The sequence below is a fragment of the Bos javanicus genome, chromosome 25, assembly GCF_032452875.1.
Source record: "Bos javanicus breed banteng chromosome 25, ARS-OSU_banteng_1.0, whole genome shotgun sequence".
NCBI lineage: Eukaryota > Metazoa > Chordata > Mammalia > Artiodactyla > Bovidae > Bos > Bos javanicus.
This window is the reverse complement of record NC_083892.1, coordinates 3562060-3579720: the sequence shown is the minus strand read 5'-3', so window position 1 is coordinate 3579720 and position 17661 is coordinate 3562060. Positions and strand designations below refer to the sequence as shown.

General features: G+C 49.9%; 2 protein-coding genes across 5 annotated transcripts in view; one reads left to right on the top strand and one right to left on the bottom strand.

The window, feature by feature from the left end:
• The window catches only part of DNAJA3 (DnaJ heat shock protein family (Hsp40) member A3), a 31327-nt gene extending 26619 nt beyond the window's left edge, over positions 1–4708 (bottom strand). For 2 of the 3 annotated variants that reach the window (XM_061402470.1, XM_061402471.1), the window contains exon 1: positions 4460–4699. In XM_061402470.1, the coding sequence (XP_061258454.1) occupies positions 4460–4670 (211 nt within the window). In that variant the 5' untranslated portion in view covers positions 4671–4699. Of the gene's footprint in view, positions 1–4459 lie in introns of all 3 variants that reach the window. The other variant, XM_061402472.1, reaches the window with a different exon arrangement.
• Positions 4709–13196: 8488 nt separating this feature from the next.
• Positions 13197–17661, top strand: part of CORO7 (coronin 7) — a 52938-nt gene continuing 48473 nt past the window's right edge. The window contains exons 1-3 of one of the 2 annotated variants that reach the window (XM_061402464.1): positions 13197–13384; positions 15720–15816; positions 16616–16690. In XM_061402464.1, coding sequence (XP_061258448.1) covers positions 13325–13384; positions 15720–15816; positions 16616–16690 — 232 coding nt within the window. In that variant the 5' untranslated portion in view covers positions 13197–13324. The remainder of the gene's footprint in view (positions 13385–15719; positions 15817–16615; positions 16691–17661) is intronic. The other variant, XM_061402466.1, reaches the window with a different exon arrangement.

Sequence of the window (17661 nt, the reverse complement as noted above, 5' to 3'; positions counted from 1 at the left end):
TGGCTCTAGGTGAGTGATCACACCATCATGATTATCTGGGTCATGAAGATCTTTTTTGTATAGTTACGTGTATTCTTGCCACCTCTTCTTAGTATCTTCTGCTTCTATTAGGTCCATACAATTTCTGTCTTTTATTAAGCCCATCTTTGCATGAAATGTTCCCTTGGTATCTCTAATTTTCTTGAAGAAATCTCTAGTCTTTCCCATTCTACTGTTTTCCTCTATTTCTTTGCATTGATCACTGAAGAAGGCTTTCTTAAATATCTCCTTGCTATTCTTTGGAACTCTGCATTCAAATGGATGTATCTTTCCTTTACTCCTTTGCCTTTCACTTCTCTTCTTTTCACAGCTATTTGTAAGGCCTCCTCAGACAACCATTTTGTCTTCTTGCATTTCTTTTTCCTGGGGATGGTCTTGATCCCTGCCTCCTGTACAACGTCATGGACCTCCGTCCATAGTTCTTCAGGCACTCTATCAGATCTGATCCCTTGAATCTATTTCTTATTTACATTGTATAGTCATAAGGGATTTGACTTAGGTCATACCTGAAAGGTCTAATGGTTTTCTCTACTTTCTTCAATTTAAGTCTGAATTTGGCAATGAGTTCATGATCTGAGCCACACTCAGCTCCTGGTCTTGTTTTGCTGACTGTATAGAGCCTCTCCAACTTTGGCTGCAAAGAATATAATCAATGTGATTTCGGTGTTGACCATCTGGTGATGTCCATGTGTTGAGTCATCTCTCGTGTGGTTGGAAGAGGGTGTCTGCTATGACCAGTCCGTTCTCTTGGCAAAACTCCACTAGCCTTTGCCCTGCTTCATTCTGTACTCCAAGGCCAAATTTGCCCGTTACTCCAGGTATTTCTTGACTTCCTACTTTTGCATTCTAGTCCTCTATAATGAAAAGGACATCTTTTTTTGGGTGTTAGTTCTAGAAGGTCTTGTAGGTCTTCATAGAACTGTTCAACTTCAGCTTCTTCAGCATTACTGGTTGGGGCATAGACTTGGATTACTGTGATACTGAATGGTTTTCCTTGGAAACAAACAGAGATCATTCTATTGTTTTTGAGATTGCATCCAAGTACTGCATTTCAGACTCTTTTTTTTGACCATGATGGCTACTCCATTTCTTCTAAGGGATTCTTGCCCACAGTAGTAGATATAATGGTCATCTGAGTTAAATTCACTATTTCAGTTCATTTTAGTTTGCTGACTCCTAAAATATTGATGTTCCATCTCCTGTTTGACCATTTCCAATTCGCCTTGATTTATGGAGAAGGCAATGGCAACCCACTCCAGTACTCTTGCCTGGAGAATCCCAGGGATGGAGGAGCCTGGTGGGCTGCGGTCTATGGGGTCACACAAAGTCAGACACAATTGAAGCGACTTAGCAGCAGCAGCAGCAGCAGCGTGGACCTAACATTCCGGGTTCCTATGCAACATTGCTCTTTACAGCATTGGACTTTACTTCCATCACCAGTCACAACCACAACTGGTGTTGCTTTGGCTCCATCTCATTCTTTCTGAAGTTAGTTCTCCACTGATCTCCAGTAGCATATTGGGCACCTACTGACCTGGGGAGTTCATCTTTCAGTGTCCTACCTTTTTGCCTTTTCATACTGTTCATGGGGTTCTCAAGGCAAGAATACTGGTTTGCCATTACAAATCAGAAGCAGGAAGCAGATCCATATTTTCTGGATCCCCATCCCCCGACTCACCCTAGATTTCCTAAAATATGAAAAGCAGATAGTGAGGGAGCAGCAGGTACCACTTTCTTTGGTCATATTTGAGAAAAAACAGCAGAGCTAGTGTCTGAGCGCTTCGCTTCACTGCAGGGGTGAGGGGTTACCTTGACCCACCCTGCCTCTTCCCCCCATCCCCCTTTAATCCAGAAGGCAGAGGTCGGTAGTGGCAAAGGTTCTGGAAGCTGCAGGTTCAACATCATGAGGAGACCACTTGGGCTTGGGTTAAGAACAGGAAGACAGTAATGTGTAAAACTGAATATAAAGACAAGTCACACTGAACTAGAAGTTTGATGGCTTCTGACACCATCCCCAAAGCATCAAAGATTAGCAATGATACAGCAAGAGTTCACTTAATAGATACATTCCCCACCACCCAAGATATGACCAATAAATGTCTGGACAATTTCAGAACAAGCCAGAATAGGATAAGCCTCCAAAGTCATTCCAAGAATAGCCAACCTTCCACTCTGGGAGAAGGTGTGAGGAAACTACCTTCCACTCTGGGAGAACAAGTCAGATATAAAGTGTTGTTTTAACATCATCTAATTGTACTACTGGATTTGCGATGAGATCGCAGACCAACGTTTGGGAGCTGAGTTGATGCCCTAAGATGTGATAGGTAACAGAGCACCATGAAGGACACTACCTCTCACACATGTTCAACACCTGATACAAAACATGCCCACTGTGGGCACTGGGCTCACTTGAGGAAAAGGACAGCTGACCGCATAGCTCCTCAGTAATGACCCCATGCCAGGCTCCCATTTAGCGCTTGTCTGTCTCCTTTCACACATACACAATCACCAAAAAATGTTCTCCAAATGTGTACATATGTGATATGAACAAATTTACCTTCACAGATATCTAAGGAATTATATTTCAGCATAAAGATGCAGGCAAATGCTATTCACAACAACCCTGATATTAGAAACTGTTGGCAAAACCTAAAAATGACCACTTTTGCTCATACTGAGAAATACAGCATGACATCACTTCCAAATCCTGAGGAAACCAGGGCAGACTACTGTGAGGAAATATAGGTAGCAGGAACACAATAAACAAATGGGATCACCTGACCAAAATCACATCCCATCTCTTTGTTCTCTGCTGTATCTCCAGTACCTAGAACAGAACCTGGCATATGACAAGTCCTCAATAAATACCTGTAAACTAAAATATTTTCAATTAAGGAATGAGCAGCACAAAAGGATTTAAATAATCCACCCAGGTTTCTCTCTGTCTCTCTCTCTCTCTCACACACACACACAACTGGAACCAGTGTTCACTGTACAAGGCAATCACAATTACTGATACATAATGACTGGCTTTTATGTAAGCATTACAAAACTGGATCTTATTAGGACATTATCTTAAGTAAATTACCTTGTCAGGCCCCTCTAATTAATCATCTCTGTAAGTTTATAGATAAATAGCATTTGCACAAATTCTAGGGGACACAAACATCAAGCACAATTCAGGCACATAATTAGTGGTTCAGTTTCCTCCTTCCTTATCTCACTATAAAGGACATTGCCCAAACACACAGCATAAGAAACCACCATGGCTAAGCTAAAAAGCTTAATATATGCTAATTCAAGATCACCCCCATCAATTACAGAAGCAGCAGGCAAGGAGCAATCCCTTTCTAGTTTTGTGACATTCTAAGGTTAACATCTAAGACTCGGTTACTTAACCTATAAAACAGAGTAACAGTAGGAATTCCCTGGCAGTCCAGTGGTTAGGAGTTCTCACTTTCACTGCAGGGGCCCAGCTCCACTCCTGGTTGGGGGACTAATATCCCACAAGACCACCAGCTTGGCCAAATAATAGTAAGTGTTTACCTCATGGAAGCAATCCATGCCTCATACATAGAAAGTGCTTAGTAAATATTAGTTTGCATTTTTATTGTAATAAGCAACACACTGTGCTCAGTCCCTAAAGTGTCCGACTCTTCCTGACTCCAAGGACTGTAGCCCGCAAGGCTCTGCCCATGGAATTTCCCAGGTACCAATAATGGAGTGGGGTGCCATTTCCTTCTCCATGGGATCTCCCCGACCCAGGGATAGAACCTGCATCTTCCGCACTGAGCCACCAGGGAAGCCCAATAACCAACATAAAGACCTCTAAAAAACAGTGTGCCCTTCGATCTACACCATGTGGCAGAAGAGACTAAGCTCTGAAAGAACAATTCTAGGTTCGAGACAACTCTCCTTATCTAACTTTATGACCTTGGGCGGGTCAACTCTGCTAGAACCTCAGTTTCCCATTCTTTAAAATGGGGATGATTATCCCCACCTTGTAGGGCTGTTACCATCAAGAGAGACCAGGTACACAGTGCCCACGGAGCCAAAGAGCCGGTGCTCACCGAATGGCAGTTACCTCTGCCCCGCCGCTACAGGCTAGGAAGTAGAGGGATGAGAAAGGAATTGGGCAGGGGAGCACTAGATGGCGGGAAAGAGGCCTCCAGAAATATTGCCAGAGAGGTGAAGGTTCACGGCCTCGGAGCGTTTCGTCCCCTCCGCTCGAGGCTCCACGCAGCTCTTCCTCCTTCGCCGCTTCTGAGCAGCCATTTGGGCCTCTCTGCCTCCTGCCGGCCCACCTCCCCAAAGCGGTTCCGCAAGTAGGTCAGAAGACACACTCCATCCCGCTACCCTCGTGGCTGGAGCGAAGAGAGTCACTCCTTTACAGGCCTTGGGCGCTAGAGCCTACCCTCACCTGTGAAGCTGACACCGGGTCTCAATGTCAGCAGCGCCCCGGGACCGCGACCTCCCAGGGAAGGCGGGAAGGCGGTGACGCTCAAATTGCGGCCCAGCGACGCCCCCACCACGCCCCCCATGGGCGGCCGGGCCCCTCTCCCCGCTGCAGCCGGCAGCCGCGGGGTCCCCACAGCCACCAGCAACCAGCGTGTGGAGCGCCGCGCCGCCATCTTGGCCCGGGGACACTGCGCCTGCGCCACCCGGCTCAAGGCGGCCTCACGAGGACGACGCACGCGCGCGGAGCCGGCGCTCCCGGGGGCGGGGCCTGCTGCGGGCACTCTAGCGGGGAGGGGGAGGGGAAAAAAAAAAAAAAACTACTAGCGTTGCGCGTGCGCTTCCGCACCCAGTGCGCTTTCTCGGTTGCCGACGCCGAAAAGGTATTTACTCTAAAACGTGCTAACTGGTAACTTGGCTTAAGAAGACCCTTCATTCTGTGCTGGACGATCAATACTTCACCTTATCTGTGTAAAGACGTGGTTGAATGTAGCCGAATGTAACGGGTCTGAAGGGCGTGGCGGGGGGGGGGGGGGGGGGAACCGGACTACAAGTCCCGGCGTGCAATGCGGCCTTACATCCCACAGATCCCAGCATGCCGTGCGGCTTCCTTTTTCTTGACCCTGTGTCTCAGGTTTTCTAGCTGAGGCTTATTCACTCGTGTGCGCAAGCGGTTACCTTGGTTAACCTATTTCCCAGAGCCAGGCTCCACGCTCACTCTTCCTCTGGCTGATTCACCACGAAAAGGACAGATCGCTCGGCTTTCTGCTAAGCGTTATTTGTCTTCTCCAAACCTGTGGTAAACTTGCCGATCGCGGACTGTGAGCCGAGCTACCCAAAAAGGAGTTTAATAAACGTTGCGGGTACCTACACGGTGCCACGCGCGTTCTAGAACGTCGAGGATACAATGATGACTGACACACCATCCCTGCTTTGGAGGAGCACACAGTGAGGCGAGAGGCATCTTAACCACTGAGATAACGTGGTCGGTGCTATCGAAGGTATAAACAGTGTTACAGGCACACAGGCGAGGGGGTTTCTCCGACAGATTGGTGTCAGGGAAGGCATCTAAGAGGCAACATTTGAGTTGGACTTTGGTGAAAACTGCGCCAGGTTGGAGTGGAGGGGAAGAGTGTTCTAAGTAGCAAGAACTTCAAAAGCAGATGCGAAAGTACTTGCCCTGTACGCGCTAGCTAAACTTGGGATATATGACTGGAGATGAGTCTAGAAAGAACCTGGCCTGGTTAGTCCTGCAGAGGGGTTTCCACTTTCACACTCCCACCACCACCACCCCTAACAATAGAAAGGAACCTGAGGACTCCTGGATGGATCTAAGGTGATGTGTGCTCCTTGCCCCTCTCCCATTACACATGATTTTTGTGTATGTGGTTATTAATCTGGGGAAATATCCATAGCTTTCATCAGTCAAATTCTCCACAGGCTCTAAGATTGAAAGAAGGTTAAAAACCACTGGTCCAGTGAAGAACGGTTAGGAGGCTGCTGTAAACTGCAAGGAATACTTGAGAGTTTGGGCTAGGGAATTAAGAGAACTGAGGTGAGCAAGGGTTATCATAGAGAAACAGGAAAAGATTGACATGGGATGGGAAGTGGGTATAAGTTTGTTTGATATATTCAACAAATATTTAAATGTCTCCAGCATAGTGCTTTTGGGGTTCCCTGGTGGCCCAGGTGATAAAGAATGCGTCTGCAATTGGGGAGACCTGGGTTCAATCCCTTGGTTGGGAAGATCCCCTGGAGAATGGTGCGGCAACCCATTCTAGTATTCTCGTCTGGAGACTTCCCATGGGCAGAGAAGCCTGGCAGGCTACAGTCCTTGGGGTTGCAAAGAGTCAGACACGACTGAGCGACTAAGCACAGCACAGCATAGTGCTTTAAGAGTGTGGGCTCTGGAGTCAGACTGCCTGGGACCGAATCCCAGCTCTGCCAGTTAACAGTTGTGTATCCTTGACAATTTACTTTACCTCTCTGTGCCCGTTTCCTTTTTATTAAAATGGGCATAGTAGTACCAGGGCGTAGTGATACCTCAAGGGATCATCTGAGGAGAGAGTGAGATAATCCGTGTGAAGCCTTCATACTGTATTTGGCATGTAGTAGGTGCTCAGTATGTGCTGAGGCTCTGTGCTAAGCACTGGGACACCAGAGAAAACGCTGATAGTTACTTGCCCACAGGGATTCCAAAACCTAAGGGGAGGCGGGAGGGTGCTGGTTGAGAGAAGTACAGCTTTGAGGAATAAAAGTTGAGAACAAGAGCCAAAGAGATTTTCATTTACCACCTCAGAGTAAGTTAGGAATGAGGGCTCACTAGTATGAAAACTTTGTCAGCCTTGTAACCCTCATTTTTTGGTATTTTAGTCCCCCTCCTCCATCTATTTCCCCGTAGTGATTAACAGCGAAGATCCTCCATACAGAAAGTGGGTACGTATTCTTGTTTTAGTGGGTAGCTGGAAGGCTATTTGTCAGAGAGCCTATATCTCCTCTTATGAAGCAGAGAGCCCCAGGGTAGTGGAGTGGGTGAGGGTGGATACTAAAGGAGGGAAGAAAGGCCCTCAACACAACACAGAAAGCCTCTGGCAAAATTCCCTGGTGAGGGGACTTCCCTGTGGTCCAGTGGTTAAGACTCCACCTGCCAATGCAGGGGACATGGGTTCAATCCCTGGTCGGGAACTAAGATCCCAGACGCCACGGGGCAGCTATACCCGCATACCTCAACTAGGGGCAACTATACCTGCATGCCTCAACTAGAGACACAGCTGGAAAAAAAAAAAAAGACTCCCTGGAGAGAATAGCCTAGGCCTGCTCCTGGTTTCTCTCACTGCTGATCACCATAGAAAAACAGGAGATGATACAATTACTAAATGTGAGTATGGTACAAAGCTTGGGAAGTCTCCACAGAAGTGGTCCTTGGTTTGTGCTTCCTGAATCAGCCTGAGTCATGGTTGTTTGGAGACAATGAATATGCTCTTTTTATGTTCTTTAAGCAGTGGTCATGCCAAACTAAAAATCCTGGGAAAGGAGCGGTTTGGGGGAAAAAGATAATGAAGTGGTTTTTGTTTTTTTTTTTCTTTTGGCTACGCTGGGTCTTCACTGCAGTGCTTGGGTTTTGTTGGTGCAGAGCACAGGCGTTAGGCACGTGAGCTCAGTGGTTTTGGCTTGCTGGCTGTAGGGTGTGCGGGCTTCAGTAGTTGCGGCACAAGGGCTCATTAGTTGTGGCTCTTGGGCCCTGGAGCATACAGGCTTCAGTAGTTGTGATGCACTGGCTTAGTGGCTCCGCAGCAGGTGGAATCTTCCCGGACCAGGGATCAAACCCCTGTCTCCTGCATTGGCAGGCAGGTTCCCATCCCCTGTGCCACCAGCGAAGTCTGATAATGAATTATCTTTATTTGGACGTAACCACCTTGAGATATCTACGGGACCAACTTCAGGCAGTCTCTTTCCGGTTCACAAAGAACTTCCTCATGTTTTCCCTCCTGATACAATCACAGCCCTCTAGGTTAAGTAGGGCAGAGGCTAGCCCCATTTTTATGAATGGACCCTCTCCCCAGCGTCCTGCAAAACAACACCAAACTAAGCCCTGAAAAGTGGAAAGACTTCTCCAACGACACACAGCTTGTGGGTCAGTGAACCAAGATCTTCTAACAGTCAAACCAGAGCTCTTTCCTTTAAACCATGTGCCTTCATAGATTATGATCAATAGTTCCCAGTCATACAGCTCTGGATGGCTTACAGAGCACTTCCTCATGCAGAATTTCATTTGCTTTTCACAGCGAAAGGAAGCAGGGCTAATATTTACTACCACCCTCACCTACAGACTATTTCAGTGCCATACAAGTCTTTCAGCTGTGATGAAACGCAAACAGATCCTCCCCAGGCTTGTGATTAAAAAACTGGGATGAGCACACAGGACACAGCTACCCACACTGTCGGGCAGAATATGTCCTGGGTCTGCTTCCTCCACCACTTCCCCCCAACTCCCGCTGCCCCCCTTTCCAGTCTAAAGCCAAAAACTTGAGCTTTAAGGAGAAACAAACGTTTTGCAAGAGGCAGACAAGTTGCGCAAGCCTCTCCCCATCTTCACTTCTCATTTTACTATTCCACTGGGCCCTCTCCGGCTCCCCCAAGTTGAGGAGGTCTGTGAGCGCTAGCAGGGAATTGAAGCATGGTCCACCAGGACATGCCGGACTGAAGGCCAAGGGAGACCAGAGGGTCTACCCTATGATTTCCAGTGGACACTGGCCACCTGAGGTACAAGGGACCTCCCAAGTCCTTGGCTCTGTGATGGAGTGGCTGGTCCTTCTCCACTGTGAGTGAGGAGCCCTTCCAGGGAGGGCAGAAGGGCCTAAGCCTTCAAGGGCAATACAAGCCAGCTCACCATTTCTCTAGTAGTGTTTTCTTTCCTCCCCAAGAGTGTGTGTGTGTTAGTTGCTCTGTCATGTCTGACTTTATGATCCCGTGGACTGTAGCCCACCAGGTTCCTCTGTCTGTGAGGATTCTCCAGGCAAACATACTGGAATGGGGTACCAATCCCTTCTCCAGGGTATCTTCCAGACCCAGAAATTGAACCCGGGTCTCCTGCATTGCAGGCAGATTCTTTAACCATCTAAGCTACCAGGGGAGCCCAAGAGAGTATGGGACAATTCCAAGGAAGTGTGGAGTGTCGGGCCCAGATATTCCCAGGCCTGACCTCTGCAATGGGTGTTGTTCCCTGCAGCAGGAGATGAACTGTGTCCTTGCCTGGCTCACCCAGGTACTTCCAATGGGACTTTCGTGGTAATGATTTCCTTAAAAGCCCTTTAAACCACAAGTGACTCCAGCTCCCAGCTGAATACCCTTCTGCCCAAACTAGGCTTAAACTTCAGCAGTGTTTTACAAACCTGAAAAATGAAAGGAACTTTTTTTTTTTTTTTAATACTTATTTAATTTGGCTCTGTGGGGTCTTAGCTGCAGCACCAGGGATCTTCTTCATGTCACGGAGCTTCTTTTGTTGTGGCTCATGGACTCTCTAGTTGTGACCTGTGGGCTTAGTTGTCCCGTGGTATGTGGGATCTTCGTTCCCCAACCAGGGATTGATCCCATGTCCCCCTGCATTGCAAGGTGGATTTTTATTTATCATTTTCTTTTAATTATAGGGGGGTGGTTCCCTATGCCGTGTAGCCCGCCGTGCTCCTCTGTCAATGGAACTCTCCAGGCAAGAATACTGGAGTGGGTTGCCATTCCCTTCTCCAGGGGATCTTCTCAACCAAGAGATGGAACCTGGGTCTCCCACATTGTGGCCAGATTCTATATGGTCTGAGCCACCAGGGAAGCCCTGCAAGGTGGATTTTTAACCATTGGACCACCAGGGGAGTCCCTGAAAGGAACTCTTAAATGGAATAAAAAGGTGAGGTGGGGGGGATCACAGATGCTGAGAACTCTGGATCCCCCAGTGATTAGCAGACTCCAAAGTGCAAAACATCACCTTAGAACATGACAGACTTTTCTATGGAAATGTCCTTTAGTTGTGAATTATCACCACAAAAGTTAAAGTGTGTGTTTCTATTCAAATATTCGGGGACTTCCCTGGTGGTCCAGTGGTTAAGACTGTGGGCTTCCATTGCAGGGGGCATGGTTTCGATCCCTGGTCATGGAACTAAGATTCCCCCGTGCTGCATGGTGTGGCCAAAAATAAATATACATAACTTGCAAAAAATCAGAACAAATCACTAGATGTAGTAAGACTCCTGAACCCCAAGACTACGTGGGTACACCTCCATAAACAAGAAAATAACACAAGCTACACTGTCATGTTTTTCTCCATTTTTGAAATGTATTTTCTTGCTTAATAGTTCTTTTCCTGTGTTGACATAACTACACATGCCTTTCTATGCCAGCTCCTGAAATGAACATGGCTTATGCATAAAAAAATGTTTTCAATGTATATTTTAATAAACAGTCATTTCAGGGGCAGATAACTAGATCTAAATAATTTGCTGTTGGCACTGCAGCTGGCCTCATCTCTCTCTCTCTCGCAAAAATTCTACTTTACGGAAACCATTGACCTTGCTGAAGATTAAGGGAACACCATGTCAGATACTTCTTTTCTTTAGCATCATAGTATAAAATAAAGATGCATCCTAAGGCTCTTTAATGCTTTTGTGTGTGTGTGTGGTTTCTTTTTGCTTGTCCCTTTTCTTTCTGCTGATGTCTCTTCCTGTGGTTACATGAAGCACTTCTGATTTTTCCAAAATCACTACAACTGGACTCCCAAATTCTTGTTCATTATTACTCTTGGAAATAGGACCTGTGAAATCGACATCATCTTGCCATGCACCTAGCTAACCAGACATCCTCCCTTTGTTGAAATTTGATCCATATTTTGATAGACTGCCTTTGAGGGTGGAGAGGTGTCTTCCAGTGTCCTTATAAGCAAACAGAGAGGTTGGGATTCTAGGATTGCAGAGACAAAGCTAGTAATTCTAGCCCTAGGGGGCTAGAAAGAATCCTGCAGGCTGTGAGTTGAGTTTTGCAATCCATGAAGAAATGTATTCTGCTCAAGTCTGCAGCAGTCTTCCAGGTCTGAACTCTCTACTAGAATCACTCTCTCCAGCCAGAATGGACCTGGCTACATGTGGGATGGTCACTCTCTGGGCCTTGATGATGTCCCTCTGGCCCTTCCCTCTCCCCTGCTATGGCACTCAAGTTGGTCACTATGGCAATCGAAAAGTTGACATTCTTCTAGTTTTTTCCACCAGCCCCTAGTTTGTAGCAAGAGTTACATGACCCAGCACAGCCAGGGTCAGAACTTTAACCCCTAGAGGTAACAAATGGACATGATTAGTCACTCTGCTGTGTCTGACTCTTTGCCACCCCATGGACTGCAGCACACCAAGTTTCCCTGTCCTTTACTATTTCCTGGAGTTGCTCAAACTCATATCCATTGAGTCGGTGATGCCATCCAACCATCTCATCCTCTTTTGCCCTCTTCTCCTCCTGTCCTCAATCTCTCCCAGCATCAGGGTCTTTTCCAGTGAGTTGGCTCTTTGCATCAGGTGGCCAGAGTATTGGAGTGTCAGCTTCAGCATCAGTCCTTCCAATGAATATTCAGGATTGATTTCCTTTAGGATTGACTGGTTAGATCTCCTTGCTGTCCAGTGGGCTCTCAAGAGTCTTCCCTAGCATCACAGTTTGAAAGCATCAAATGGACATTCCATGGGCTAAATTTGGTCTGCAGATATGGGGACCTTACACCAAAGGAAATAAGCCAGTCACAGAAGGATAAATGGTGTAGTATTCACTTAGATTTGGTATCTAAAGTAGTCAAATTCATAGAAACAGGAAGCAGAATGATGGTTACTAGGGGTTGGGGAAATGGGGAGCTGTTGTCTAATGGCTATAGTTCCAGTGTTGCATGAAAAAGTTGAACACTCCTGAACTGTATAGGTAAAAATGTTATATTTTTTTTTTGCCACAATTTTTTATAAAAAGCACAAGCGATGTCTGCAATAATTGAACACCACAACCAACCAACTGAAGATTGCACTAATGGTTCCTTTTGCAAAGCTGCTGGAATTCCACTGTCTGAAGAGTATGTCGTGGGAAAGCTACACTTCAGTGGCTGCCAGCCTGCTCAAAATTCAAAATCCCAGCTCAGTCAACTTAACCTGACAGTCTATGGAGATCAAAGTTCCCTCGTAACTCAGTAATGGCCTCTGAGTAGTCACAGTTTACCTGTGAGAACTGAAAAAAAGAACTTGCATTTTAGGGATCCATGCATGCTCGTCGCCAGGCGGAGCTTTCAGAATGACCCTCTAGGCATCCTGCCTCAGCTGAAGCTGTTGTCTGCAGCCAGCTGCGGAAAGCGAGTTTTCACAGCAGCTGGCCACTGCGACTGATCATTCGTCTTCCTCAGATCAAAGTCCCCTTTCCAGACACGCCTGAGCAGGTGTTCTGTCTGGTATCAAGCAGAAAGCCTATTCTGGAATTACAGAGTCAATTTTCAAAGCGAAGAGAAAGGCTTGTGGAATGAATGACCCCAGGTTTGTTCGGTAACTAAACAAGAAGCGCTGGTTGGGCAAATTGGCCATTCAAGGGATTCTCCATAGCTCTTATCTACTGCCGTTTCAGCTTATCTGTAATTGATTGATTGCCTACCAGGAGTCTTGGCCCACAGCGCCCAAGGCCTGCTGCCAAGACTTGCCCTTATAAGGGACGCTGAAGGCTCCATTACCCCCTCCTACGGAGCCCACCTGACCTAAGCAGGGTGGGTGAGAAGCGGAGCCTTTAGGTCCCACCGGCAGGGATTTGCATCAGATACGGGCTCTCCTCTGCTGCCATTCATTATCCCTGTGACTCGGTGCCAGCGGCGCCTGAGAGCGTTCCCTGTCTCCGAAATGGAGCTAGTTCATTTCTGCTTTCCCTCCTCCCGGAGAAGGGCGTGCCCCGAACCCTGGAAAGCCTCCCGGGGACAAACCCTGCCCACGAAATCGCAGCCGTGGTCCAGGGTCCTGCACGCCCAACCCGGCCGGGGGCGGACAGCTCGCCGCACGTGACCTCTAGGTCCGCGACTCCAACCCTCCGGCATTGGGGCGTGGCCTCGAGGGGCGGTCGAGCGGCGATTGGCCGGGAGGTGGGGCCTGCGCCGTGCGCGCGGAGGGAGAGGGGGGTGGGGGTGTGGCCCGACAGGCCGGAGAGGGCTGCGATTGGCTTGGGGGAGTGGCCACGGGCGGCAGGCGGCGGGTGGGGCCGGAGGCGGCGGGAGTCCCGGCTGCGAGCCGTGCACCTGAGAGCCGACGCCCGTGTCCCCGAAGCTGCACCCGCCGCTGTCCCCGCCGCCATGAACCGCTTCAAGGTGTCCAAGTTCCGGCACACGGAGGCTCGGCAGCCCCGCCGCGAGGTAAGCCCGGCTTCCGTAGCCCCTTGCCCGGCGGCAACCCTTCCCCCGCCCCTGGCCCAGCGCGGGGACCCCCCCACCCCGAGCCCGCCTGCCCCAGGGGCGCCCCCTTAAGGCCCGGGTCAGGCGTCCAGGCCGCCCTGTGGCCGCGCGGCGGTCAGAGCCTGGAGCTCCTGGGACACTGGGCTCTCGTTGAGCACCGAGGTCCTGCCTCGCAACGGGACCCCCGAGGCGGCGCCGCCCGCCCGGTGGGGCCGAGGCCTGAGGCCTACGAGGCTGCCTGCCTTCCCGGCTTCCGGTCGGCCTCGCCTGGGAGCCACAGCGCCTCCTCCCCGCCTCCTCGACCGCCCCTGCCCGGGGCTGGGGTGCGAGAGAGATGCTCCTCTCTGTCCTGGCCTTGGAGAGTCCGGGTGTGTCACTGGAGAGGGGGAGCTCCTCGACCAGAGACGCGCGCCTCCCTTGGGTTTCCGCCGGCGTTTCCTCTCGCGGCTGGCTTGAGCTCTTCCCCTACTCAGGGTGATGCTGCCAAAGCCTGGGTGGGGCGTGGGAAGCCGAAGCAGGTGGAGGCCAGAGAAAGAGCTGAATCAGGTGGCGGGGGCGTCCCCAGGGCCCCCCGGAAAGGCAGGAGGCCTGATGAGGGATGTGCTTCAGAGTCGATGCCAGCCCCGGTCTGCAGTGAAACATTATTTGGAAGGCCTGGGAGTGTCTTCCAATAATGAAGAGGAGAAACTGACCTCTGGTGACCCCATCAGAGGCCATCTCACCTCAGGACAACCTGAAGCAGAAGCCTGGTTCTGATCTTCCGGACAGTGTTTCCGGGGCACGTCCCACGTGCCGTGTGCAGCTGCTGGAACCACAGTGGTGAACACAACAGCAATTTCCTCCCTCTCTGGTGCTTACAGGCTCAGGAGAGAGACAGACAGCAAGCATGCAGGCAGGCAAGGGCAGTGTAAGTTTTAATAAGTGCACTGGAGAACACACACGGTGGCGCTGGGATTAAGATGGAGATGGACCTAGAGGTGGAATTAACCTCGGTAGGGTAGTCCAGGACGTCAGCTGGGAGGAGGTGACATTTAAGCTAAGGCAGGAAGGGTGAAGAAGCAGCTGGGCACTCGGGAAGAGTGGGGTTAGAAGGAGCCAGGTGGAGGAAGGAAAGTGGGGCAGGGTGGTTGGAGGGCAGTGAGAGGGAAGCATGATGTCAGATTAGTGCAGAGTGGGCCTGCAGAGCCCGAGAGCCCCAGGAAGAAGCTGGGTTTTCTTTTGAGTGCAGCGGGAGCCATCAAAGGGTTGAAGGGGTGGTGGCGGAGAGGTTCTCACATTTGCATTTAAGACCGTCGCTCGGTGTAGTCAGTATGCTTGGAGAGGTCTAGAGTGGACTTGAGGGACTCAAGTGGACTTGTTCCTGGTGGACTTCAATCCAGAAAGGCAAGCAGGCAGGTGTGGAACTAGAGATAGCAGAGAGAGCTTAACACGGTTTACATGTTAGGGAGATGGGAAGACAGGTGGTCTGTTCTCTTTGTCAGAACTATTGTATTTCCTGTCACTGTATTTGTACAGTAAACACGAGTCCAGAGGGAAGAATAATAGTGGATGATAACATCCTACCCCAGCAGGTGAACATTGAAATAGAAACTAGGGTGGTGGAGGTGGTTTCCGGGACACTGTCAATGGGTGGGCTGGGACATGTGGGTGCTCGATGATCGTCAGGGATCCTGTGAGGTGCTGATAGAAGAAACATTGGGACCTCGCTGAGCTCAGTCTTAGAAAAAGAGTTGCTCTGTTCTTCTCCTGGGGGTGTTAACATTATTGTCTATTCGTGGGGGTGCATCGTTCACCTGACTATAGGACTTCGTGGAAAGGCCTTGACTGTCCCCTTTCTGAGCTTGTGTATTTTCTCCCTCCGGGGCTTGGAGGAGACTCGTACTTGGTGGAGACCTTCAGTAATGCCGTTGAGGAAGTTGAGTCCATCTATCTTAGATGCTCACTTCTCCTTTCTCTTCTCTCTCCCTTTTAACAGAGTCAGTACCCACCCCCAGCCAACACACACACTGCCCAGTTAGCCCCTTAACTTCGTTCAGCCTGAGCTTCCTTCTGACATTTTCCTGCCCCTTATTAGAGAACTTACTTAATACTCAAAATTGACCCCCTTATGACAGGTTGTTGTTTCAAGGACATTTTTTGTATTTTCTAAGGGACTGTGCGTGGGGACAGGGTTTGATCCAAAAGCTGCATCTCTAATGGTGCAGCTTTAAGGTAGAGTCTCTCTCCATTATGCCCTACTCCCTGCTTTAGGCAGAGCCCTAGCCAACCCTTTTTTTCTGTTGTTCTCTATTTTCAGGCCTGGATCGGTGACATTCGAGCAGGTGCTGCCCCCTCATGTGGGAACCATATCAAAGCCAGCTGCAGCTTAATTGCATTCAACTCTGACCATCCAGGTAGGGAGGTGAACGTGGATGTGGAGAGTCAGACGTTGTCACCCTACCAAGGGCAGAAGGACAGCCTCGTTGTAGGCCAGAGGCTTGGAGGGACCTCTCGGGGTTCAGAAGTCAGCACCATGAAGGGCCTTAGACGCCTGCAAAGCGGTCAATGTGCAGTAAGCAGATGGACTTCAGTTGGGCGTTTGACAGCACACGTTGTATAAACGTGTTGGCTGTGGTCTGGGGTGGGGGTGGGGGCTGTTGCTTTTGTTTTCAGCAGTCCCGATATGCAGCCCACTCCTCATGTCGGGGCAGCTGAGATCAATAGGGAGGTAAAAGCTCCCTGTGTTAGTTGGGACTCTGAAGGTTGCTAGTGATGACTCAGACCTCAAATTGACTTAAGCAAGAAACGCATAAAACAGATACAATTTGGTTTATATAACTAAATTTCAGGGGGTTCAGGCAAAGCTGTATCTCACTGTATCCTGTCCCTCAGCTCTGCTGCTCTTGGGTGACGGCTTCTTTCTCAAGTAGAATTGGGAAGGTGGCAGCTGGTGGCCCCGAGCCGACTACTAAGGCCAAACAGCGCCGTAGAGAGACAACTGTGTCTTTGCATAGTCGATGTCACAGAGGAGTCTTGTGTGGGGCAGGAACCGAACCCGGACCAACCACTCCATCCAGAAGGACATGGTCTTACTGTTGGTGGAGGCTCCGGGAAGGTCCGAGGCCAAGCTTTTGGGTCTCGTGTCCTCTGGGAGCCCTGGGCAGTAGATCCCCCATTAGGCCTGAAGTCAGAGCCCCTGTGTTTGTTTGATAGGTGTACTGGGCATCGTGCCTCTGGAAAGCCAGGGAGAGGACAAGAGACAGGTGACCCACCTGGGCTGCCATTCAGGTGAGTAGAGACTGGACCCAGGAAGCCTGCAACTCACCCCTCCTGCCCTGGGGCCAGGGATTCCTACTCACCTGGTCCTGCACCCCCGTGGTTGGCTGGGCCCCTCCTGTCATCCTCTCTGTGGGAAAGCTGTTGCTGGTTGAGAACTCCAGCCTGGGCAGAGAGGAGGGAAGCTGGTGCTCCAGGTGGTCAGGCTGGAAGGAGGAGGGGTATGCACTGGCCTGTGGTCCAGGCTGATGATGGCTCCCTGTCACCGTGGAAGACTCAAGCCCGTGTGGTTCTTAGCCCTGTGTGCTCGTCTAGAGCCCAGCAGATCACCTCTCACAGCAGGCATCCTCCCAGTCAGGCAGGCTGCTGAGGGCCCTCCAAGGAGGGGGCGGGTTGGGCTGCAGAGCCAGAGATGGGCCCTCACAAAGAGAGCTTTTGTCCACCCCTGCAGCTGCTCTGGGGGCGCCCAGCAGTCCGCCTGGCAGTCTGCCCGCATCGAGGGAACAGTTTGGTCTTCTCAGGCTGCAGCAGCGCCTCTTCTTTCCCCGTCCAGCTGCAGTGGCCACGGGCCCAGACCCTCTGGCCTGTGTTCCTGGCCGCCTGTTGGGTGGCCTGGGGTGAGAGAAGGGCGCTGATCCTTCATCCCCAGTCTGGGTGTGCAGCTCAGTGTCTCGGTCCTGATGCAGAGGGTGGCGGTTAATAAGATGATGGTAGTGAAGAATGATGGAGCTTTCCGTGGGCACTCAGTGCTGTCTTCATTTTCTTACCCCATCCTTGTTTAAAACTTAAAACTTTGTCAAGGTATTGTTTACACACTTATAAACGTTGCTTGTTTTATATGACGCATTTGATGACTTTTGTTAAAGTAACAGGGTCGGGTATCCCACCATTGAGTTTTAGAGCATTTCCATTATCCTGAAAAGACCCCCCTCATGTCCCTTGGCAGTTAATGTGTTTGCCTCGGGCGCTGAAGCCTCAGGCAT